The sequence below is a fragment of the Diorhabda sublineata genome, chromosome 2, assembly GCF_026230105.1.
Source record: "Diorhabda sublineata isolate icDioSubl1.1 chromosome 2, icDioSubl1.1, whole genome shotgun sequence".
Taxonomy (NCBI): Eukaryota; Metazoa; Arthropoda; class Insecta; order Coleoptera; family Chrysomelidae; genus Diorhabda; species Diorhabda sublineata.
Genome location: NC_079475.1, coordinates 18,112,229 through 18,140,139, shown reverse-complemented (window position 1 = coordinate 18,140,139; position 27,911 = coordinate 18,112,229). Strand labels below are relative to the sequence as shown.

Below are 27,911 nucleotides of genomic sequence, written 5' to 3'. Positions count from 1 at the left end.
ACAAATTAACAAAACAAGAGACGAATTCAATTAGTAACAATACTAATATTAAATATGCACTTTGTGCAGTTATTTCTACGTTACGAAGTTAATAATAAATTTCTTTACGCACTACTGCTTAAAATTTGTTTTTGACACACTAGTGCGTGAAGTGAAATTTTACTCACTCGAAAATGTGTCTAAGTACGTAGTTTACGCACAGTAGTAGAAAAATATAATTTATTACACTCATACTACAAACTATGCAATACTATTTTCCATTAATTTGTAAAATAAGTTGCATATATACTAATTCCAAATATAAGCACAGACCGTGATCACAAAAGATGATAAAAAAGAAGATTTCTCGAAGCATTTTTATTAGGTTATATTAACAATCACATTGTGTTATTGTCTTGAGTTCTTTTGTTCATACTTTTTCTGTGTTGTTACTTCTAATAAAACTCTTAATTGGAGCATAATTTTATGTCCAGAAGACAACATTGACAAGTTGAGGATGTCTATATTGATTCAAAGAACTCGCATGTAAGTACATAATTACTATTTTTGTATAGAATAATGAGGAAACTATTCATTGATGTTATTCAAATTATGAAAAGATGTTTACATATTCCAGTAATGTATTAATACAACGAATCAAAACAAATAGTATAAACAAAACATGTCGTAGTTGATACAATATGAATATATAAAGTAGAATAAAAATTAATTTACTACTCTCTTCACCATGAAAGACTTCTAGTACATGATGATAAATATTTACTGTTAAAATTTTCAATACACTAGTTACAGTTCTCAGTTTGTTATATGCCTTAACAGTTATTAATTTAATTGCAAAAAATTTGTTTCTGGCACACATTTTTAATGTTTATGAAACGTGTTTTGTTTTTATCTTATATTATTATATCAATATGTTTATAAATTCAATACAACACATTTTTCTTAGTAAATAGTGCTATTCCGTAATTTTTGCTTACGCAGATTCCTAAAAACATTCAAAACAAATTTGAAATAAATACTCAACCATAAAAAGAGATCTCAAATTCTACTAATACCCAGATTACACAAATTTTGTTATTTTCCCAAATACTGAAGCCTAATTACTGAAAACCAAAACCACAGTAATTACAATTAAAAAATAATTGATATTCAAATGCATGTACCCCAAAGAAGTTCTCACTGTACTTTGAAGTTACAGAAATTATAAAGGTTGTTCTAGGTTTGCTCCACTTTGTTCCAACATGGCATAAGGCTGATAATAAAATTTTTGGAGAAAAAAACTGAAAAAAAAAACGAATTTTAAGCTTGCACCGCATTTTCTAGGTATCGCGATTCTAGCAGTTGTTTGTTCTATATTGATCAAAAATAAAGCGTTAAGAATTTTCTTTTTTAAATTTTCAGAAAACTAATTTTAGAGCAAGCACCACATTTTCGATATTATAATCATTGTTCTGAGTTGTTTTAAGTTTTTTCTCAATTATTCCAGGATATTGCTTTTGATAGAAATGATATTTTAGAAATTTTAGGAAAATGGATTATATTATTTAACTAAATAAAATCACACTGCTACCTCAATTTTGAGAAAACACTTCCATATAAATTTTCTTGCTTTTTCTTAGATTTTAGAGGTTGTTATAAGCTTGTTCTACTTTGTTCCCCATAGGGTTGGAAGAGAAAATTGAAATGAAAATCTGCATATTTTTGGAATGAGATATTTTGGAAAATGTTAGAGCACCAAAAATGCAGTAACAGCTTGAAATTGAATTTGTTCCAAACTTCTGAAGAATAAATTGCTCGCAAACAAGCTATTATATAAGATGGTGGAGAAGCCTCGAAAAATCTAGAACAACTCAGAACATTCAATATAATCCCATTTGAGGAGACTGTGGGCTATTAGTGGAAATTTCTAATAAATGTTATTAAAAAGCAATAATTTGAAACAATTTAAAACAAATTTGTAAAAATAAACCTAGAACTGCTAGAATTGTGATACCTTGAAACTGTGGTGTGACTTAAAATCATTTTCTTTAAAAGTTAGCTCTCAGCCTTATGCTTTAAAGCAATGTAGAACCATCTCTGAAATGTTTGTACCTCCAAAATGTGGTGCCAACTTCTTGAGGGTAATGCTTGTAGTTAAGAAAACTCCACAAAACAAATTTATTTACCAATTATATGTCCATAATGAAGAATATAACAAATGAAGGGAAATTAAGAGAGAAATTACCAAAATTATAAAACAATACTACCATTATCCCAAGTATTATTTTTTAGAAATCATAAAAGTATAACAGTATAAGAAGCAATTAGACCGTGTATCAAGAAAATCATAAATATTAGTTATACAATATTATTAAATATTTTGGATTGGAAAATAACAAATATACAAATGCTTCTACAAATATTATTTTATAGTAATTAATATAATATATATTATAGCCAAAGAGCAAAGAAAGTATTTTTATTAGTTTGACTGAAAAGAGATTAGATATATGAATTATATAAAGAAGAATTATAAAGAAAAGGAAATTTCGTGTTTCATTTACAAGTAAACTCTATTCTAAACTTTAGATTTGAATATTTCTTATAGTTTATGTCAAAAGTATCTGCTTGCTTTCTTAGTTCTTTATTTAAATTATTGCAAAACAACTATGCATCCAGCATTAAGAGAGAATTTATATGGTACCAAAAGTTTCTCTAGGGTTAGTTTTCTATTTTTCTATTTTAATCTAATAATGTCATAAAGATATTGCACAGAAGCTCTCTACTGCATTCATTGAGTCACAATGATTATGCACCATTAGTTAAGTCACAAAATATGAAATACCTGAGCAAATTAAAGATGTTCAAGTTATGCATTTCGAAAATCTAGTGATTGATATAATTAATTTGAGATCCATAAACTTTTTTCCTAATAGAATACTTCCAAAATTGTACTAGTTTCAATGCACAGTGGATCCTCTGCTGCTATTCGAACACTTTGTTAGAAATTCGGTAGCAAATGTGGGATATGACACTGCAAATATGTGTAGACCCCCGTTGAGTCTCCTATTGGGGATACATCTGAACCTCAATAAGAGCAAATAAGAAAACTAAAAGCTCATTACAGGAACAGCTGGATTTACGAGATTCCTTCCAGGTATAATGTAGAAAAATAAGAGATGAAATTGAATAATAGATTATTAAAACATGCATTAGACCCATGCTTGTTTGTTCTATGTTTATATTTATATAAAATGTTGATTTTATGACCTCTGTTAAACTCTTTAAAGTAAGGTTATCGATTAATCACATAAATAAACATGTTTTTATATGACATAACCTATTTTTTGATTAAAATGTGTATAATGCGTTTCTTGGTACTTGCTATGGATAATGACATAATTTCAACAACATTGATATCAAAGAAATATCAAATCCTCTCAGTATTTAATAAATACGTTATTATACGTTCGAAAACTAAGGCTTTCATTAATGCAGAAATATTATCTTATGTTTTATTAAATAAATGATATATTTCTTTGTAATTACATAAAATTCTTTTTATTTTAAAAGAAATTTGGAACAATCAAAAAACCTAATTTTAACAAGATAGGGTAACATACCTCACTTTTATTGGCTTTATGATAGTAGCTCTTGAACTTATTGACCAACAACCGAATTTAATCCACATCCCCAATTTATTCCAAATGAGTTTTTCTTTCAGAAACTGGATTCATATGAACAAATCAAAATATTTTTCAGGGGACAATGGTCGTTACTTTAATGTAAAAATACATAAAATTTAAACTTAACTGTGTAGTAATGTGATTGTTATAATCGTTCGATTGGTTACGAGGCTCCTAGTCAAATTAATATTTCAAATAGTTTTATATGAAGGGCCACCTGGAAGAACGATCACAGTCCCGAAAACAAAAATTTTCAGCATAAACATAAATTTTCAGCATAAACATAAATTTTCAGCATAAACATAAATTTTCAGTCGAATAAAAAGCTTAAAAATGGAGGTAATTAAATTTTTCAAAGTCTTGATGCTGTAATACATTATTTAATTACATTATAACAAATTAAGAAATGCATTTAGTACATTGAACCTAAACAAATTATTTAAAAAGTAAAAATAAATATGGACCCTGATCGGTTTTGCCAGATAGCTACTGGGGAGGTTTATCAATTGGTGGGTCATCTACAAACTCAATATCATCATCTTCTTCTTCGACAAGGGCAGGGACAAGTGACACAAGATACCAGACAAAGAATCAGTCCAAGTTTCAAATTTTACCACATTGCCGCAGTTAATTACTGTGAACGATGAAGGTTTGATTCTGCTGTTTCTGAGTACATCTCTCCAGTCATCGGGTGTCTCAGTGTATGATTTCTGGTTCACAAGGCATAAGAGTGACCTCTTATGTTGAAGACCACTTTAACAGTCTGAAATCGTGTCGGTGTACAAACTGTGTAGTGAAGAGAATGTATAACCGTAAAGTTTTTGTTTTGGCCTGCGCACGAGTCTAAGTGCTTTACTGTTGGCTCAGGATATTTTCAAAGTGTTTTAGCATGGAGCAAACATCACCAGCTCCCTTTCGAGCGACACTTTCGTCGTATGTGTAAAATACTGATGTCGAGTCTGAGAACACATGAATGTTGAAGCAAATGAACTTCAGTTGACGACGGTAGTACACGTCAGACGTAGTTATATTAGGAGTTGGTAGATTTTTTTGAAAGTCAATGGTAATTATCTCATTTATCATTATCTCATTTCCTCATTTTTTCTAGCTTCTTTGCGACAGTTTCTTTTGATTGAAATGAAAAAAGTGAAAAAATGTTCACTTCTAGCTAAATGTACTTTTTTTTCGCTCTCCTGTTTATGTAGTTCTTTCGCTAATGTTGCTTTAATTTCTTCGTCAATAGCCTTTGCAATTTTATCTTTTAAAACTGAAACTTAGATTTAAGTAAATCACAACTGCTGCATGTATTCTTTCGAGGAAAACCAAAGGAAATATTGAAGTTTCCATAAAAAATTTCACGAAATGTTGTCAAACCAACACGGTGATCTTTGTTGGCCTGATTGTACATTCTATGCAATTTTGCTTTATTTACTTCTTCAGGCAAATACACCCTAGATATATCTTTTAATGAATAGTGGGATTCCCTCCCTTTAAGGGCTGGTTTCTTCACGTTCTAATAAAGATCCAAATAATTAATAGCCACATAACTTTAGTAGGAACTTTTAATTGTCGAATAAATGTTTACCGTTTTTTTATCGTAGTTGGTTTAAATCCGAACTAACTAATAGGTATTTGTCACTTTATTATGTATTTAACAAATAGTCTACTGTTGGTAACACTATGAAAATTGCCTATATAGCAATCGTCTATGTATTGACGATTTCCTATGATTTGTGTGTTAAGATTAATGTTGAAGTTTTCGCTAGTTGGAGAAAGATGTGTTGGTATGAAAATTATAGATTATATTGAAAATAATTGATAGGAAAGGAAAAAGAAAACGATTAAAAAATTTCATCATCGGACAAAAAATTATAATGATCAATTTTATGACGAACGGAATAAGCTCGTTCTGAAATGTTCTGTATTTCTTCAATCAATTCTTCATCAAACAAATCTTCTAAATCTTGAAAAGCATCCATATTAAATATTTACTTATTTGTATAACGAATATTCCCAAATATAGGTATATAATAACAAACCACGATCGATGTATATTAAAGATTTCTACTAAACTCTTTAATTAACAGTTGTGACTGCCTAATAACTTATTTGGCAAATAACTCGATTTACTCGGAGGTTTACTTTTTATTTTTACGATTTTTTGTTATTCGGTAAATAATAGTAGGGACTTTATTAGGAAGTGAAGAAACCCGGCCTAAGTCATAATTTAGTTTCATTTGGCAGTTGATTTGGTCTGTTTTTGTGTTCACCACAACCATTTGGACTTCACCAAATTGGGTCAACTGTTTCTTTAACGGCGGTTTATTATACCGTATAAGGCTAAAAAAGCTTTGTGCCAAACATCCATTAATGTTTCGCTAACATCAACATGAGCACGTACAGGGTCCTTCACGACGAGCTGAATCGATATGTATATGGGAAAGTACTGGGACTAGTGTTCTGAAAATTTGCTTGCATGGCTTTTTCAAAATGCTCGTTTCAGCCAAAATAATTTCAGCTTTCTGAAACTTCCGGTTATACCAAAAGTGGATCCAAACTTCGTTATTTTAAACGCAATGCTAAGATTTTCATTAAAATTTTTAAATCTACGTAAAATTTCAATACAACTTTATATAAGGCATAGTATGTGTAAAGTCCACCATTTTTTAATTATCACCCTTAAAGACCCAGCACGGGTTTTTAAGAAGAATCCATAAATGTTTGGAAGTTGGGGGCAACCATTTCGAACATTTTAATTTAATTTTGTTCTTCTTCTCTTAGTGTAGTGTTTTTAAATATTTTTTAATTGACTAAAGTATTTTAATTTTTGATGCGTTAACGTTGGTTATTCGTTGTTGGCCATCGGCAGGTGACAATTAAAAACCATGAAAATTTCAGTTTTTTCAGTTTCAACAAAAACCGTTAATTTGAGATATATGGATTTACTAACGAAGTCCCCTTAATTTAAAGCGTATAATCCAATGGTAAAGAGAAAAATGTGGGTTGCCATTTGAATAAATTAAGTCTTCGAAGTTTTTGTATATCGAAATTTGGCACCATTTTCTGAACAACCTATATAGATTTTTGTCAAGGCTTTCACATATTTTGAAAGCTGTAAGTGTTATTTGTCCAAATCCCAAAAATATTAGACCTGACTGAATTGAACTTAGAAATATAATTTTTTTAGTGGAGGGCTGCACGTGTCCAAAAATTTCGAAAATGTGAAATAATTAAAAAATGGTGGACTTTAGGCATACGATGCCTGGATTCCAAAAATTTAATAAAAACCTTAGCATTCCGTTCAAAATAGCGAAGTTTGGGTCCACTTCCGGTATAACCGGGCGTTTCAGAAAACTGAAATTATTTTATGTGAAACAAGCAATTGGGAAAACGCATGCAAGCAAATTTTCAGAATACTAGCCCCAGTACTTTCCCATATGCATATCGATTCAGTTCTGAATGACTCTGAAATGAGTTGACAAAGCTACTCAAGATTTTATGCGTAGGACAATTTATAGTTTATATAAGGAGAACAGGTTTGCGACATTAGAAGTAATCCAGGAACATGTAGCATATTATCCAGAATAAAAACTGAATAAACGAACGGCAATAACCGAATTTCAAGGATCGTTCGATGGCGACATGATTATTTGCGTCAGATAAAAGACTATCGAAGTTCTTACGGACACATAATTTATCTAGATGAAACATGGTTTGACAGTCACGATGTAGTAAATTTCGGTTGGGATGACAATAGTAAAAATTGCTGTTTGAATGGGCCATGTTCTAAAGGGAAACACATTATAATAGTACACGCTGGAATCGAAGACAGTTGCGTGCCTAATGCTTCATTAATATCTGTTAAAAAAATTAAAAACTGTACAGCTGATTATCATGAAAATATGACAGCAGAATTATTCGAAAAGTGGTTTAATGAACAGCTTTTACCTGACATTCGATCACAATCGTTATGGACAACGCATCCTACCGCTCGTGGCAGCTACTTAAGATACCAAATAGTAGTAGTAACAAAGCTCTAATTTTAGCATTTATGTCTGAAAAACTTATTCGTATGCCTGTCAGCGCTCGTACAAAAAACCCCAACAAACAAAGAATTGCTTACTGTTATTAAAGATCTAAAGTTAGAGGAAATTTATTATATTGACAAGCTGTGCGAAGAAAAGGGTCATACTTTTCTCAGAGTACCTCCTCACTATTGCATATTTAACCCTATAGAGTTAATGTGGGCATACGTAAAATCAGAATTACGAAAATGTATTCAGTCTCCAGAACTGAGTAAAAAGGTTGTAGAACTCGTAAAGAAAGTTCTAGCAGCCGACCGCCAAGAGCTTTGGAAAAACATGTTATCAAAGAAGAAGATGAGTATGTGGTATCACCCTATTCACAACCCTTCATAATTCAATCAAATGATGACTCTAGTTCAGACGATTCTGACTACCATTATTATTTATAATGATACTTTGGAATTGAAAATTTTGTTCTTTTGTTTTATTTACAAAGAATTTTCGTTTTCCAGAAAAAAAACGAAAGGGGTACAAAAAGGGCTCAGTTCACGTCTGGTACCCTGTTTAAACCAAACTCTCTTACAGGCAGATACATTTTACTCGTCTATTTACGTTTTATGAAGCCGTCCAATTTATAATGATTGGATTGCTTTTATACGAATACTTTCTCGTACAAGATATACATATTTTTAAAAGTATTCATAAAAATAATAAAATTATAAAATGAAGTATCTACGCCTATGGTAAATCAAACAAAAATATCGTCAAGGCTTTTTATAATCTGCTATTGATTTAAGAAGAACTATACAAGTTTTTCCCAACTTGTATCAACTATTGCATTGAGCTAAGCTCCTATTTATTAAGAAATAATGTACAACAAAAAATTATAGTTTGAAAAACACTATTGTTTTTCAAAAATTAGAAATTTATTGTTAAAAAAAGTCCTATATAAAATTGCTGTTAAAACATTTCAGTTATGTTGAAGATATAATATGATAGTCAGTTTAGCAATTAATTCATTATTCAAATCAATCTAATTAGAAATCTGTTTAGTTGACACTTTTGAAAACATATAACTTCTGTTATTATATTTGTTTCCAAAATATTAACTATAATTTGATAGACATATCAAACAGTCAAAGTTTAATGAGGTCAATGATAAATTACACCATCTAACTTTTATTCAAAATATATGAAGCAATTAATAAAACTCGGGGCGGATTAATTGAAATAATATTATATACACCTTGACTTATTTTATTACAACGTCTCTATTGAAGTGGTTTGCGACCTTTTGAGTATCGCAACCTCTTTTATATTTTTAATTTTAATTTTAATTCCTAACATCCAATATTAATAAAGCAAAAAATAAACTGAATAATACATTTTTTCTACGTTTATTCAATAAACACAACTTTATTGATCTATATTTACTGACAAAAGTGGATATTTATTCCATTTGTGCAATAAATATTTATTGCATTCATCTGTCATTATAGTATAGAGATCAAGACAAACTTAAACATTCAAATGAGCGAAATATTTAGTCCTTTTTCTGTGAGGTCGTAATCAGTCAAAGAAATGTCAGTCAAAAATTAATTTTGACAATTAAACAAAAAATGAGTAATATTATTGGAAAACTAGATGATAGTGATGAATAAGAATTTGTTGAGACCCAGCCAGATGTTAGTGAAATACAGCGTCATTAAATTTATCACCTAGTAAATCAAGAAAACTAAATGAAATTCGATATAATTGTTTGAAAGAGTAGTGCTTCGATAAAAAGTTGTAAATCTAACAGAAATTGTGCTTCTTGCATATTTTTCAAAAAGGTCCACTCCACTTCACATTCTATTGGCTTGCAAGAAGACATCGTTGTATCAATTCTTAGAAGCTGATTTCTGTTGGTGACCATGCGTGAGGTGTTTCCCGAAACCGTATTACTGCAATTTGTTAATTAAAATATTATGATTGACACAATGGAAAGCCTTAGAAAAATCCCAAAAAGTTGTTGTACTGGAGTGATGGCTGTTTAGGCTACAGTACACATTATTAAGGAGGAAGAATATAGTATCATTTGTGCATTTGTTATTTAAAAACCCAAATTGGTGGGTAGTAAGTATTTTATATTTAAATAGAAATGATAAAAGCATCCATTTGACTTTTAACATTTCTGATCAAATCAAATCCTTTAAAAACATCTAGAAGTGATTTCTAATGCAATGAGCTATCACTCACATTTTTAATGTATTATCATTATTTTCAGATGCTTTTCGGATCTTAGATTTTTGTATTTAATATTAGGGTTTTGTTTTCATTATTATTATCTATTTGAATTCATCGAGGATGATGGATTTTTGGCAACTATTTGAGGCAGACTATACAGTATCGATTAGTAAAATAAGTGCTAGTACCTAAGTTAAGTCGAGAATTTGTGCATAAAGATTTACATGTCTAATATCTAAAGGACCTATGGTGTTAGCTATTCACTAAGATTTTATTAGATATTTGCTTTGCTCCTTTTTGTATTTCACTTATAAAAAATAAGGTCTAATAACTTAAACAAATAATGCTCGAAATATCAGCTATTAGTGAGGTTTACGTATATCTGCAAAGAACATGCGATCTTTATATCACCTAAGGAAATTCTCTTCTTCGAAAATTATGTGAAACGATACAGAAAAATTTATCATAAAGCTGCCAAAGATATTTATTATAAGAGGAGACTCGCCATGTTTCTAAAGAAATATGGTCCAATGTGAATGATCTAAGAAATAAGGTTTCTTCATCGAGCATAACTTCTATTTTACCTGATAACCTTAATAATTACTTGTGAATGTAGACAAGAATTTATCAAATTCTATAACTTCTTCTCGTGATCCGCTTTCATATCTTCCTGATGCTAATGCCAACTTACACAGTTTCTTCTTTATGCCCGTAGTTTTCCCAATTACCTTAAGATGGCTATAATTATACCTCTGCATAAAGGAGAAAATAAAAATCAAGCATCGAATATTATCGACCAATTGCACTCCATCCCACGTTATCCGAGATTATAGAAAGATTGGTCAACATTTCTGATTAAATATAAAATACTTACTACCTATCAATTTGAGTTGCACAAATGATGCTATATTCTCACTCCTAAATAATATCTACTCTAGCCTAAACACCGATCATTCCATTGCAACAACTTTTTGTGATTTTTCTAGGGCTTGCACTTGTGTTAATCATAATATTTTAATTAACAAATTGCAGTACTACGGCTTCAGGGGAACACCTCTCGCATGGTTTTAGTCATACCTTACCAACAGAAGTCAGCTTGTAAGAGTTTGTTTCTTCTGTTTATAAAAGACATCGCCTATCTAGACATCGGTGGTAAAATATGTCTATTTGCAGACGACACTAGTTTCTCTTGGAGCAAGCCTGATCTCACGTTATTTCATAGGACCATATCTAGTGACCTAATCACCCTTAAATCATGGTGCAATTCTAATATTCTTTGTCTCAACGTTTCTAAAACTAAAGTTTTATCATATCAAAATACATTGCTGCCTTTTTATTAAATAACATCACAACTGACGTCGTTGTATCTGTGAAATTCTTAGGGCTTGTTGTGGACAATTCCTAGAAATGGGAGTTACATATTGCCTCCTGTTTTGCGCTGAGATCAGTTTCCAAAGAACTGAACGTATCCACCTCCTTAACAGTCTATTATGCCCTTATTGAGTCGCATCTCCGATATGCCCTTCCCTTCTGGGGGGGATTAAAAATTCTGACTCTTCCATCCTTATTTATCTTTGAATCCGTTTCCCTAATTCGTAAGCACGCTGCTCCAATTTCAGAAAGGTCGTTGCACGGCTATCCACTTAGGAAAGCAGAGCACGACCTTTATTTACCTACTCCATGTTCAGAATTAGGCTCAATATTTTACAATGTAAAAAAATGCACAACCATTAGCCAATTGAAATAAAAATCGATATCATTTTTTCCCGCATTTCGCAATAATTTGAGGACATATTTACTGGAAAGTGCCTTCTCTGGGAGCGACGTCTATTCTAATAATAATATTTAATACTGGGCATTCTGCATACTGGTTTAATTTTTGCTATGGACTCATATACGACTTATATACTAATTACTATTACCTATAATTTTCTTTTTGGTTTTTCTCTGTATATTATAATTTTATTATATTTGTCTCTTTATTTAGTTATTTTTATGTTTGTTTTTTAGTTTTTACTAGCTTTTGTCTACAAATTGTGACAATTGTAACAATAAAGCACTTCTCTCTCTCTCTCTCTCTCTCTCTCTCTTTAGAAAATATATTTCAATGAATTTTCATAAGAATTCATTCAAGCAATATAGGCAGTTAGTCTGCTACAAGTTTGGAGTAAAATCATTCATCACATGCGCGGTAGTTTCCGCTGGTAGTGTCATCCGTTGAAGTCATTGAAGAAACCTATGGTGTTTTCATAAACATAAATATTATTGCAGAAATTCCATGACTAACGAGTGCTAAAATGACAAAAACAATAGTTATCATTTATGTGACCCCGATATGGTCAAAAAACAAATTATGTTTCATTTGTGTGGACGTTTAAGTTTCCTATTTTATAGTATTTATTTAGTAAATAAGCTGCTGTTGCTATTTGTTTCGTCACTAGCTGTTTTGGAATGTTATCTTCTAAAGTTGAGATTGTATTTAACCTTGTTTTTATAAAATTGCATGTATAACAGATAAATGCGTGGGAAAATATGTGAAAGGTCAAACTGATAAGTGATAATTCATACGGCCAACAATGTTTATTTTAACGTAACGATTATGATAAGACTATCAGTAATTAAAAGTTTGTTTATATGAATGACACGAGATCACATTTCAAATGATGCTCAATTTTTTCCAGAAAACGAGTTATTTTTCATTCTAGATTGAAATTTATGTGGCACATAAAATAAAATATGTACAAAATTTGACCTTATGGAAAATCACTTCAGTGTTCACGCAGAAACATGGATAGAATAATGTGGAAAATTACCAAATTTTCCATTTTATTTAAATATAATTTCAATAATCAAAGTGTAGGTATTCTACAGTTTACTTCTTCAAAACGTTGATAAATTAATGTTATGAATAAGTTTTCAAAATCGTTTCCTTATTCGCGCGGCATTTTTTTATAAATAGCGGAAGATCCTTTTTCTTATAGCGGGCGGTTTATTTACAATATTTCTTTTAAATAACTCTAGGAAAGTCTATTTATTTGTTTCTTTTTGCTCTAGAATTTTGTAGAATTTTATTTAGGTATATAAATGGTTTGTGTAAACGCAGTTTTAGTTTTAAATAAATGATCGTAGTAAAAATAACGAATTAGTGATATTAATCGCAGAAATTATTCAAGTTATATTTATAAGTAAATTATTATAAGTTAAATGTATTGTATAGTGTGTAAATAAATTACGAACGTAATATGCAGTGTTGATTAATTCACCCCACGAATAGAAAGAGTGTAAATAAATACGAAAATTTTTGGTCGTTCATTAAAAAATGACTACTAAATAATATACAGTGTGTTTCTAAATTCATGTGACAAAATTCAGAAGGTGTTTGCTCGTATGAAATTAATATGGGTCTTTCCTATAACAAAGTTTCCTCATCCCACCCCGTTCCCAGATATTATCCTTAAAAGTAAAATTGAGTTTTTTTTTTATTTTTCGAAGTTCAATAAAAGTGGAAACTTGAAATTCTGCAATTTTCATGTACTCGAAAAGGACCAACTACGGGTATTTTTTCAATATTCCTGTACGGGGGTGAAATTAGCAACCCTTACTATATTTCATGTCAAAACTTTTTTATAAGATGTAGTTTTTTTTATTAAATGGATTGGAAAACGATAAAGATACAAAATGTAATATAATAAATGTTGGAAATAACCACTTCTAACCAAAATCACCTTTTAAGGGTGATATCTCAGAAACAGGTGGGATGAGAAAATTTTGTTATAAAAAAGACCCGTCTGAATATCATACGAGCAAATACCTTCTGAACTTTGTTGTATGAATTTAGAAACACCCTGTAGATGTAATAAATAAATATTTAATAAATATTTCTATCAATCTTATTCTGTTAGTTTGTCTGTCTGGATGAAATTCTTTAATCAAAATTTCACTAATACAGGGTGCGGCAGCATAACTTCCTTTTTTCAAAAGTTAATAAAACTTATTGTATGAATCAGAAAATTTTTATTCGTTTTTTATAATACAGGCACATACATAAAGTTTTGTTTTACTGAGTTTTGAAGATCAAATCAGTTAGGTGACGTCCCCCATTCTCCATATACTGAGTAAACCGATTTCTGGCGTTTGTCATGACTCTTGCCAGCATAGCAGGCGTTATGTTGGCAATTTCTTCCTGGATGTTCGTCTTCAAATCTTGTAGGGTCCTTGGACGGTTCACATACACACGGGATTTCAAAAAACCCCATAGGAAATAATCACAAGGGGTCAAATCGGGAGAGCGGGCTGGCCACTCCAAATCGCCCCTAATTGAGATAAGGCGCTCTGGGAAGTGTTCCCTCAAAACAGCCATCGATGTTCTTGAAGTGTGTGCCGTTGCTCCGTCTTGTTGGAACCAAGTGTCCCCTAAGTCCAACTCATCTAGCCGTGGGAAAAAAAATTCCTGTAACATGTTTACATACCGGTGCGAATTCACTGTCACTGTGACTTCATTTTCCTCAAAGAACCAGGGACCAATAATTCCACGTGAGTAAATTGCACACCACACTGTGACTTTAGGTGAATGCAAAGGCCGTTGATGCAATTGTCGAGGATTGGTATCAGCCCAGTAGCGCATGTTTTGTTTGTTTACGGATCCACACAAATGAAAATGGGCTTCATCACTAAAAAAAAACAATAGCGTCCTCAGGAACGACTTCCAGAAAAACCTCACACGCGTTCCTCCGAGAATTGAAGTCACGTTCAGAAAGTTCCTGCACAATTGCCATCTTGTATGGATGAAAATGAAGATCATCATGAAGTATTCTCCTCACAGAACGATCGGAAAGTCCAAGGGCAGACGCATGTTTGCGCGCAGAACGCCGTGGTGATCGCAACACTGAAGTTCTAACTAACTCAATGTTCTCCGGTGATCTAATGGGCCGAGGGACTCCAGTTCTTCGTCTTGTCACACTTGCAGTTTGTCTGAACGTAGTGACCCACGTAACAATTGATTTCCGGTCCGGGACAGGGGCCAAGGGGGCTAAATTAAAGCGATTCCGAAAGGCGCGCTGGGTTGCGATCACAGAACATCCGCTCGAAAAGTAAACCTCAACGGCAAACGCACGCTCCTCACTGTTCCAACGCATGATGGCGACTGAACTGTGCCGGGACAAAACTTTATAGTCCCCCCTCTCGAACGAGACCACTAGCACTCCGTTACGACATCTACCGACTAAATGGCGAACTTTTTAAAAAAGGAAGTTATGCTGCCGCACCCTGTATTTAATGAACTTATTGACTTCAAATTTCATTCACTTCATCAACTTTGATGACAATACGTGATTATTGAATCATTTAATTAAATTTTTATATGAAACTGATTATTCGAATTGTATTTAGTATTGTTGTCATTCTTTACTAATATGTTTAATAAATTAACTTTTGTTCAAAAATTTCAAAACGATTTCTTGGAAATTCCAAATGAGTTTTCAAACGTAGCTTTGATATCTCAATTTTTCTTAAACGCAGCTTGTATGTAGTTCAGGGTATCATGTTTATTGAGATCCAAAGAATCTATTTTCTCCTTTTCTGATCCATTAATCCCACCCCTTTTAAAAAATCTAGGATGTGAGATGGCTGTAATTGCCAGAGATCTTCGTCTTCTAGTTCAGGCGTTTCCAGGTGGAATACTTTAGAGTTATTATTTTCCATACCTCGAGAGAATGGGGATATAGGTTTCGTCCTCTACGTAACAGAATCTGCACGTTGCACTAGGCTAAACCTAGAGTCTTTAGGTGTTCACTGAGGAGGCAGTGACCCGACAAGACTTCTGCTAGTATTCGTGGATTGTTTTCGTCTATATCTACGTCTTTCAACAGATCTTTCCTGGTTAGAGTTTTCCATGAGTATCATTGTCTGTCACACCCCTCATAAATTGTTCAATAACTGTTCTTATCCCTATCTACGTTCTTTTTCAGTGCTTTCTCTATTATTCTATAGCTGATTCCACTAAAGGGTGCAAGTCCTAAGAAGGATTTATCTTTTTAGCGAGTCTGTTACCTATTTCGTTACCCTTCACTCCAGTGTGTATTGGAATCTATTGGATGGTAACTTGCATAATGTTGACAAAGTTATTTCAATCCAGTGAATCCCCACTTTTGTATCTATCATCACCTCGTATTTTATATGAAATTGCTTTTTACCAAGCCATTTTTTCAAGTTAGGGAACAAAAAATATCTGAAGCAACAGGATCAAGTGAATATGTGCGGACTAGCAATAAATTGAAACACAGTCCGGTTAATTTTTTTGCAAAATAGTGGTCGAATGGGTAGGCCCATTGAACGCATCAACCGCTTCTTAAGTTGTAGAAAAACGTTGATCTCGCTTTTTATTTTTGATCTGCGAGAATTAGAAGAAATCATTGGGTGTCAAACAAGGACTGTACAGTGAGTGAATGATCCATCAAATGGATGTTTTTACTGATCAAAAAAATTTTTGTTTGAACTGATGTGTGAGAGCTCGCATTGTAGTGGTGGAGAATGATTCGTCTTCTGAGATTGATTTCCCTGATTTTTTCGAACACTTATGGCAAACAAATGCTGGTTTATCACTCAGAATTGACCGTTCTACTGTGTTAGAATGGAACGGTGGAGACATGTCTAGGTATTCCGAAAAAATAGCCGTCCATTTGCTTCGAATTGCTTTGTGAGCGAACAATTTTTGTTGGCTGTGGATCGTCTTGAAAGACCCATACAGTCGGTTGTTGTTTTCGCCTAACCAAATGTTCATACAATGTTAAATGTATGCGAATGGAACTAATACCCAAGTACGCTTCAATCTCACGGTATATTATATGACGATGTTACAATATCAGATTACGCACAGCATCGATGTTTTCTGATACAATATCCGATTTTGGACGACCCTCACGAAATTCACCTGTAGCGAAGTGCGACTATGATTGAATTAGGAAAACCAGCAAAACACGGTGGCTCGAGATGGTGCTTTATCACCAAAAGTCGAAACGAATTGATCGACACACTCTGTTGGTTCAGTCCACGTCGGAAGTCATAGAAAATCATCACATGAAAACGATCGTGATTTTAATTCATTTTTTGACCAAGATGAATGTTTCAAATATCTGTATACAACTCAAATAATACTCGTATGACAATACGTTCTGAGACGTTCACTATTAAAAACGTCAAACTTGTGGGTCACTACACTTCCCACGAAAGCATTGTGGTTCGTCGGGGCTTATAAATGGGGTAGTTTGTGTTTGAAGTAACCCTGGTAGAAGGTCTCCTGGTTCCCTGTGCCTGCTTCATTTTTTTGTACGCTGGGCAGGCTTCGGTATGCCGAAAATACCCTTTCGACTACAGGGGAAGTCGGGAAGGTCAATAGTGAATAGTGAAGCGTTGGTTCTAACGATAACAATTATATTAAGTGAAAAACAAGTAAATATATAACAATGCCTACTTACTATAATAAAACCAAAAAAGTATAGGTATATGTGTAGTGTACAAAAATCGAGTTTATATGTGGCATAAAAAGAATATTCAAAGTTAAAACAAAATGTCTCAAGTCGCACACGCCTTATACAAAAAAAATTACATCAGAGGGTTAACCTCCCCAATGTTCTTATTTCCCAATATATCCTAATTGAATATTCATAAATAAATTATGTTTATATCTGGATTCTATCTAAACACCCACGTCTTTGTATTTATATTAAAAAAATCTCTCACAAATTGACAAATCCAAAAATTTTTCATACGTGAGGGTGCTAAACCTTGTCCTAACTTTTAAGTTTGGTAATGAAGGAACTAATACAATTAAGTATTCGGTTCAATTTTTAATGCAAGCTAGCTTTGGATTAGAATCTAGGTTTTAATAAGTATTTATCAATTACGACCCTCGTACTATCTGTCAGATTTATGTAAAATTTTGACAAATTACATCAGAAACATGACTGAAACTAACAATATAACAACTGTAATGTTAGTTATAAACCTTTGAAAATTCATTTTCCGTCAAACCGCCTGAGTATTTTCACTTTTTGTGGTATTTATATCATAATTTCACAGTAATAAGTACCAATAGTAAAACCTAGTTAATTCGAGGATAATTGGTCTCGAAAAATCACGTGTGTTTAAAGACGTTAATATTCATTTGTACTATTTGTTCCTAATAATTTCTTAACGGCATTCGTTATTTTAATTATTTGTTTATATTTCTGTTGTTGGTACATATTTATTCGAGATAATTAAATTTGTTTATTTTAGGCTTTATAGACGTATACCATTTAGGAACATCGTGTTCGTTTCTCAAAAACCGACTATAAGTTCAAGGTTCTTCCTAACACCAGCTGTCAACAGAAGTTTATCTACTACGAAGAAATCTTCAAGTAAGTCCAACTACGATAACCAGAGGTTATTATAGGATAACCTTCTATTTTTTCGTATATATAAGTATTAGAATTCTGACATATTTCTAATACTGTTGTGAACCTTCTTACAATTAATTATGGAGAAACTAGATATCGAATTGTTTTATTTGATTAATTATCAATCTGCAGAAGGTTTGATAGATTTTTTTAGTTTGGTAAACGCTAAGTGGTGATAGAATGTTGAATTTGAAGAAATATTTGTGAGTTGAAAGATGGTGAACTATCGGTAATTAGTCAGTGTTAAGGTGTTTAAATAAGGTATCTTAGAAAAAATTTAAATATACTATTTCAAATATCAAATATTGAACTTCTTTTTATTACTTATTTATTAATTACTTGGCAATCGAAAACCTGTTTATAGGTATATATAAAACAAGAGTTTCGACTAGCATTTAATATTTGAGGAAAAATAAATGAATTGCGACTCGTGCTTTAGTACTGTACTTTTTCTACGAATTTTGTTCTTGTTATAAATTTATTAAGTACAGTTTATGGAAGTGATTCCCTTTCACTCTTTTCTATTTTTTGCTTTCGTTTTCCAGTCCTCTGCGTACCATCTTTTCATTGGTCTCCCTTTTTTTCTTGCTCCTCCTTGTTCTATGTCCATCATTTTTTTTGTTGGTCTAAAATCTGACATTTTCTCTATGTGACCGAGTCCCTCTATTCTTTTGAATATTATCATTTTGCTTAGATATCTACCTCTCCAAATAAATTGCTTATTTTATTATTTGTTATGTTAAGCCATAATTCTTCCTCGTTTTTACCACCTAGTTTCCTCCTGAGTATTTTTCCCACATATCTCTTCTGCTTTGTTAAGAAACCACGTTCCACTTTCGTTGCTCCCTATATTTTTTGGAGGAGATTATCGCATTCAGTGCTTCCAAATGTTTACTGCCCTTCATCATCCTTGCTTCTAGATTTCCTTCCTCGTCACCGTCGTTCTTGTAACCACCACAAGATATACATAACTTTCAACTTATTCTAAGGTCATTACTTTTTTTTCATTCGGTTTTATCGAAAAACTTCTCATTGCTCTTTTCCTTTGTGGTGTTTTCATTATCATAAACTTCGATTAATCTTCATTGACTCGAAGATTCTCTGTCTCTGCCGTTTCTATGAAGGCTCTGCAAAGTTCCTTAAACTCATTTCTCGATGTTGTAATGATAGCTACATCGTCCGCATGTGCCAGTAGTTGCGTTGTCCTTATGTCCCTGCTCTGATCACCCTATTGCGACAACGCTAGATTCAGCGAGAAGTGGCCAGTGCGCTAACATGAGTCAGTCTTCTGTTTCCAGAGTTTACCGTCGTTACCAAAAGACTGATAAGTTTTATCGAAGACGCGGTTCCGGAAGTTAAAGGTGCGCATCCGATAAATCGACCCCTCACTGGTGTTCAAGTTCAACACGAGCTCAAACTTGAAGCAGCTAACCATGACCTAAAAACGCCAGATAACCTTAAGCCAAAAAGGCCAACTAATGGCCCCAAATCAAACCCAGCCCGTCCACGATTCACCAGAGAAGACGTTAATTAGACTGACGAACAATGGGGTTGCGTTGTCTTCTCAGACGGAAGTAGAGTGTTGCGATAGAAGAGGACGAATCCACAAAAGACCTGGAGAAAGATTCGCCCATTGTTGCATAAAAGAAAATGGGACTTTTGGAGGAGGTTCCTGGGTGGTTTAAGCGGTGGTGGTTTCAATGGAAGGAAAAACTGAGTTGGTTTTTATTAAAACTGGCGGTGAAGCGGGGAGATTAACGGCAAACCGAAGCATAGAAGAAATTTTAGGGGATCACGTCGTTGATTGCGCCAGTTTCATCAGCGAAAACTTCATCTTAATGTAGGACAATTCCCGTTCACATTCATGCATGTCGAAATTGCCGCTATGGATAAACCAGCGCATAGCCAGGTCTTAAACCTTATCGAGCATTCATAGGATGAATTTAAGAGAAAAGTTCGGTCTAGAAATTCTGCAGCGGCTACGAAATTCGACCTTGGTATTTTCTTTACTGTTCATTATAACCCTTTTTCATTGTTTAATATTTCTTTTCGTTTGACATTTTTTCTTTATCAAAGAATATCTAAAGCACAACATAGACCTCTTGTTATGAAGCTAAGAATAATGGTTTTGAGATGCTGAATTCAGAAAAAGAATGGGAGCTACAGAGTTTCCACAACGAGCGTGCGATATGAATCCATTTTTTTGTTCACGACTGTATTTTCATGATTCGACTTCAATATACGCAACAAGTGTTTAAACTAGGAGGTAACTACTTAGGTATTAGAATCAAGTTAATCTTATCCGATCTAGGAATAAATTTCCTCCTTATTATGAACGTTTTAAATCAGATAAAGTTAAAAGTACACTAAGCACACTAGCAGATCCGGCCACGCCTTGCTGTGTCTGAGTGATTTGATTTGAAATAATTCTAATGACAATACAATTGCTCTCTCTTCTGCTTGTTTAATGAAATTAAACTGGCATCGAGTTGTTACACGTTCTTCACAATTTTATGATATACCTGGCCTTGAATTTTGAATGTTGTCTCAAAATTACGACCATCAGATGACAAATCACAAACTTTGGATGCTCCAAATGACGTCATTTGGAAGCAAGAATTAAATTTTCGTGTCTTACGCAAAAATGTTTTTGATTCATTTGAAATGCCATAAAGAAGGGATTTCAAAGGTTCAGGTGGAGTAGGGAGTCGTGACAATACAACTTTTCCTGATGCGCAACACATACCGGGTGTTTCATTGCGAAATTTTAACGCCTGACAATAATTGCATATTTTGTCTATCGCACCAATACTAACAAATGATCCACTGTTACTGCGCGGTTGGTTCGATGATTTTCTCGATTTTGTTCTCTATATGAATCTATGTGTTATTGACGTGCCACCCTGGTTCTGAATGCATTTTCTTGTCGACAATTATCACTCTGTTCTCGTGCACGAATTTCAGCTGTGCGAATTTTTTGAGCTGCATTTCTTTCTGCTCTTTGTTCGACTGATTCATGACCTCTTTCAACACGTGCACATCGAGTCTTCTTGCTACGGGTTGGATTTTTTGGGTGGCATTTTACTAAAAATAGTAATTGAATTTTTAATGTGAATTAATTTCGCTGTTCTCTGAATAACTAAGTTAGAAGTAAAAAAAATAAGTAATATACGCAACGAAGACAAAATGAAGAATGATTTGAAAGAAGCACCTTTAAGTGGTATAGGCAAAATAAGACATGTATAGTATGTAGTCTAAGAAAATATATCACCTTAAAGTGTGGCGGCATCCATGAGGTGCAAAGGACAAAATTTTACAGATCTGTAAAGAAATTCGCCAAAGGCGCCATCTGTTCCAGACTTATAGCAACTACTTATTAATTATTAAGACTATTAATTTAAATAATAACTATCCTATCATTCAAGTTGGACCAAATTACATATTCATGCCATTTCATTAATATCAGTTGACTCGTTTTTGAGTTCATTCGTAACATACACACGAACACTGAATTTTTATATATTAAGATTGAATTAGTATAGTTCTCCTAAACACTCAACTCACAAATATCTTCTGTATAATCTTACAAATTACTTCAAGTTATCATTTAGTGATATTTATTTTTAATATAGATGGAACAGAATGGCAAACAGTATTAAAACGCTTTTTACCAGTTGGAATATGTTTAATAGCAGTTATGCAATGGAGAGCATTTAGGAAGAGACAAAAAGAAGGACCCGCTAGGCAATGGGAAATTAATTGTTACTGTATGTTACCTTTGAGGACAGTATCAAGATGCTGGGGATATATAGCAGGTAATTCTAAACAATTTTCTTTTTGCTATCAACTTGTATTATATTCCTTATTACACTTGTTATGTACCATATATGTTATTGGATATAATATTAAGATCATATTTTTGAATCGTTTGCCTTTGTTAATTATATAGGGATAGCTTAATATACTGCCTTTAAAAGGTTTTTCAATTTTCTATTCACACTTTTATTTTAGGACTTGAAAAACTGATTTCATTTAATACAAACAAGAAGTATTATTGTTATTAGATTATTTATTTGGTTCTCTAAATATGAGTCATCTGAAAAAATACACTGTATGAGTCGATGTTCAGGCAATCCTTACATATCCCTATTAAATAGCAAAGTTGCACTGCAAACTTAAAGTTTATTATACATGGTCTCAACATCCACATCTAATTTTTTAGTTTGTGAATTCTATTAAACTCCACTATATTGGTGTCAAGCTGATTAACATATTTAGTTCTACTTTCTTATCAGAAACATTTCTTGTTTATCCTTGCAATGGCAAGATATTTTAAAACTAGCATTTCTTTTTCATCTCCACAAAATTACACATGCTAGATTAATGTAATCATGTACAAGAACCTCCAGATAATTTTTTTCTCAGTTTTCTTCTTCATTCAAAACACTTTCCTATAGGAGCGTTTTTATACACCACAGAAATACACAGATTACAATTGAATTTAGTATTTATAGATGATCAATGATTCTATAATCGGTATAATTATCATAATAGCTATAATGTAAAATCAATTTGATCTTAATAATATATTGTGTAAAATTATTTGCCAAAAATTAATAGACTAATAAATATTTCGATTGTATGGCTTTTTTCTTATTCCAATTCAAGTATTTTTAGAAATAATTGTAATTTTTGGCAAATGTAATCTTATTTCTGTGTAATTACCTTTACCTTATCTTTCAGAAACAAGGATGTGTCTCAACTGACGAAATCGCCAGTGAAGGTCCTTCGTTTTTGTGTTTGTCACAGGTTATATTCTATTTTTATTTGAATTTCTAAAAGTATGACAAACTAAATACATGTCCTATTCTTTTAATATTATAGATGTAAAACTACCCGAACTTTTGAGACCGCCCGTATACAAAATGTACTCCAGTGTATTTGGTGTTAACATTTCTGAAGCTGAAAATGAAGATCTAACGTCTTATCCAAGTCTGGCAGACTTTTTTGCCAGATCTCTGAAAAATGGAATGAGACAGGTTGATCAAAGCAGCTGTCTCGTATCACCTTGTGACGGGACGGTCCTCCATTTCGGGACAGTTGATACTGAACAAGTCGAACAGGTGAGCTCATATTAATTTTTAGTTAAATCTGATTTAAAAAATCAATTTCTATGTTCTCTATATTTGTATATATGTATACTTCAAGGTATACACTGCAACCCAAAGTATCGGTTTTGTCCCCTTTTCTTGCCTTTCCACTTGGGATGGTCAGAGTTTACAGTTTTGATGTATTGATTCCACTATCACATTCAAGTTGTGGGTGGTTTTGAATATATTAAGCTGAAAGTGAAGTAAATTGGTCTGTTAAACTGTTAAATATTTATGTCAGCATGACTGTGTGAGACTCATTATTTCGTGTAATATATCATTTTTTATGGCAATTTGTTTTAGGTAAAAGGGGTGACTTATTCACTGAAAGATTTTTTGGGAGAGCAAGTTACAAAAATGCAAAAATATGGCAGTGACTTCAAGACATCTTTATTGCATAAACCTCTCGAAGGCACTACATTGTATCAATGTGTTATATACTTGGCACCAGGCGATTATCATAGGTAAGAAAATTGTACAAAATAAGCTCCTAACTCATAACTAGTATCCTCCTTCTGATGCTTCTGATATGCCATCAAGATTCTATAAGTAACATCTACCTCCCCTGGGAAAATGAACCATGAACAAATATTCATTCCAAATCACCATTGCAAAAATAAAATTCACTTGTTTTGTCGTTTGGAAAACTGGAATATACATTTTCACACGAGATTTTTTCCAGTAACTTCGAGGTTGGAAGTCAGCAATTTAAATGCTAGGCCATGTCAGTTTTTATAATAATGTATCAAAATACTACTCCATCTAATGAAATGTATATATACTCTCTTATTACAATAGATCAATTATCACTAAATTACATCAATTTCGTCAATGTAATAATCGTTTCTAATTACTTACGTAATTAATTAATTACGTAATTACTTACTTAATCCTGAAGCCCTTTTCCCTTTGCAGGCATGATGGAGTTTAGTCATTAGGTGGGCTTCCTTTTTTCACGGTAATTTCCATTCTTTCCTATCCTGTCTTTTGTTTTATTTCATACCGTCTCATTCCTCAATTTTCCCCTGTCATCTTAATTTCTTCTGTCTAGCTCTTCATCGGTCTTCCTTACTTCCTTATTAATCGTTTATTCTCATAACATGACCAATGTATCTTAATTGTCTTTATTCTATTTTGTTTTGAATTGATTTTGAATTCAAAATTTCCCTTATAGTTCTATTCTTTATTTTATCTTATCTGGATTTATTCTCTATTATTCTTAGAAATGTGGTTTCTGTATTTTTTTATTTTGCTTTTTTGTTTCTATGTGATTGTCTATATCTTTGATCCATATGACAACATGGATGTGGCTACCTTTTTATATATTTCTGTTTTTATTTGTTTTACCTCGTTGATTAATTTTTTTGTATTCCTCTGTAATCTAGGATTTTCCATATATCATTCTTATTGATTCCATCGAATGCTTTTTAAATACCCATAAAACACAGTTGTATCTCTCTCTTTTCTATTGTAAATGCATTGAAAACAAGTCAGATCAGATAAAAAAATTAACAATTAGATAATTAGAAACCATTGGAAAATTTGTTCTTCCATCAACATTTAGCAGATTTGTCAAGAAAATAAAGTCTCAAAAAGCTGTTGCCTTGGACAGATGTCTAAACACCATACATGATTCTAAAAAAACTGATTGTGAATAGGAAGTGATACCATGGTGGAGCTGTGTCTGTATACTTTATACTGGTTCAAAATAAGACCTTCCCATCATTTCCCTCGGGTACTTTGTCCTGATGAAAAAGAACACCTTTGCAATAAACTCAATTTTCTCATTGATGTTGAAATATTTCTCATGCGTCTCAAAAGAAATATTGAACAAAGCACTGATTTATAATACATAGTACTTCATTATCCAAATAAAATTGTTAAACAAGTGTTCTTCAAGTTTTGTTAACAACAGGTAATCGCTTTGGCCAGAATCGGCTCTATATGGTGGATGCTCAAACAACTCAAACCCTACCTAAGCTATTGCGACTAATGCAATGGTGGAGCTGTGACTGGGTAATTTATACTGGTGCAAAATGAAACCTTTGCATCACTTGGCGTTTTTCTTTAATTACCTTATAGTTTGGAACTAAATTGGTATAATAAACGTCTATATATAATTGTATCCCCCTTTGGCAGAAAATCTATTAAACTTTGTTGTCGAGACGCGATGATGAGTAATGATTGTGATTCATAAATAGGCCAGAGGCGACTTTCGTCTACAATTTAAATGGAACGTACCTATTGTACACATGGGTAATTAGTTATTGGAAATCTATATATCTAGAATGACAAAAATTGAAAGTGTTTTTCTTCACTAGTAGTTTATTAAAATAAAAATCATTATTGAAGATATAATTGCAATAATTATGGTTGTAATAATGAGCAAATAGAAGTTTATATAGAAGTGAGAATAATATGAAAATAGATCTTTTAATAATGATGAACTATCATCGTTGGAATTTGGAAAAAATAGGAGATGTACTTTTGAATATGTTACCAGTTCTGCACAATCTTTTTTCTGATCAAATTATTTAATCCGGTGTCTACAATCAACTCTCTTTATTCCGATGTCTCTTTTTTTAGAAGCCAATCTACTGCTAAAATACTTTAGATATGACTTAGAATTACATGTCAAAATCTGGTGTATTTTTGTAGTTATTAGTTTGACCTTCTGTGAAGTGTATATTTTCTCACGTTTTTCTATTTTTTATAGATTTCATTCTCCGGCGGAATGGAAACCTACACATCGAAGACACTTTTCTGGACAACTCCTTTCTGTAAACCCCAGTATAGCAAGTTGGCTACCAGGTCTATTTACTCTTAATGAAAGAGCTGTTTATTTAGGGCATTGGAACTATGGATTTTTTTCATATACTGCAGTTGGTAAGTTATTTTTCATGTATTTACATCACTTTTATTGTAAAATCAATATATGATCACAACTCAATATAGAAAAATGCACATATATCTTTAGCACTCATATTTTATTGTAGTTTAAACTAGCTCTATATATACTTGTAGTATATTCCTTCAAAACAAAAATTATTTTCATCTATATCTTGGGAACAAAGGTTTTTAACATGGGAAATCATAATATCCTAAATACTTGCTTTCTAAGGTAATATAATGGGAATTTTGCTGACAATATTGCTATAAAATAATTATTGAGTTCGAAACCAGCAAATTATAATTTTTAATATAAATAGCAATTGTTTCCTTATTAGAAATCTTGTCTCTCAGTTTCCCATTCATATTATTAAGTTATTAAAATTTGAAAATGGAAAGATAAATTTAATATGGAAAACAGCTTGGGTATACCGATTATTCTCAAGTTTCTGGCTAAGTTGCTTAATTTATCATACAGCTTAATGTTTAATAAAATTCAACCTCACTTGCCTGCCAACATATTGAACTACAATTCAAATTTCCAACTTCTACATGTAGGAAAATTGTAAAAGAATTGACTCGAGGATATTCACAACATCATCTAATTCCAGGTAGCATGGGTGTCAAACAAAAGTAACATAAAAATTCAGTGGCAGTGTTAATACGGGGAGTCTTTTTTCTTTTCTCATCGGTCTTCAAATGATTTCACAATTCTTCTCCACAAGTTGCGATTCTGTACTTTTGCGCTGTAACTCGGTTCTACCTCTCCAATATCCTTCAAAACTTCATCCAACCATTTTTAAATTAGTCTTTCCCTCTTCTACCTCTTTCCTCTTCTTCAATGACCCTTTTAGCAAATCTATTTCCCAGCATCCCTTCAATATGCCCCAACTATCTTACTCATTGAGTTTTTACATTACTTGTTATTGATGGGTATTTATACTAATCCTTCAGTACTAGTAAATTGTTCTTTTCTAAAGTTCTTCACTTGTTTTTATTTCCCCAAACATTTTCCTCAATACCTTCCTTTCCTATATAATTAATTAAAAAAACACGAAATTAAAAACGCTGATATGAACATTTTCTGTAATTTCTTGTCATAAAATTAACATATTTTCATTTTTCCAGGTGCAACAAATGTTGGGACAGTGAAAGTGTATTTTGACAAAACTTTGCAGACAAATAAACCATACAAAAATCGTACTAAAGAAGAAATATGTTTGGGCAATGCCGTGGAATTGAAAAAAGGTGATATTATGGGCGAATTTCGGATGGGTTCTACCATCGTTTTAATATTTGAGGCGCCATATAACTTTAAATTTTCCATCATGCCCGGAGACAAAGTCAAAATGGGACAGGGAATTGGTTGTGTTCATGAACAACAAAATAAATTCGTAGATAGGTTAACCAATGAAAGAATAGGTATTAAAACTGTCGAATAATTTAATATTTAGATTTGTATATATTTTTGTTATGTATTAAATCATTGTGATATTTTTTTAATAAACGAAAAAAGAATTA

At 32.3% G+C, this 27,911-nt stretch overlaps 1 protein-coding gene across 2 annotated transcripts; it reads left to right on the top strand.

Moving 5' to 3' along the window:
* Positions 1-337: 337 nt before the first annotated feature.
* Positions 338-27,911, top strand: LOC130452699 (phosphatidylserine decarboxylase proenzyme, mitochondrial). 2 transcript variants are annotated; one of them, XM_056792108.1, is made up of 7 exons: positions 338-525; positions 18,191-18,312; positions 21,984-22,166; positions 23,236-23,474; positions 23,805-23,965; positions 26,218-26,387; positions 27,519-27,911. In XM_056792108.1, exons 1-7 carry the CDS (start codon positions 497-499, stop codon positions 27,830-27,832), a joined length of 1,218 nt encoding a protein of 405 aa, XP_056648086.1. In that variant the 5' UTR covers positions 338-496; the 3' UTR covers positions 27,833-27,911. The 2 variants fall into 2 exon arrangements, with proteins under 2 accessions (XP_056648086.1, XP_056648087.1); XM_056792109.1 differs by lacking the exons at positions 338-525; positions 18,191-18,312 and adding an exon at positions 18,342-18,486.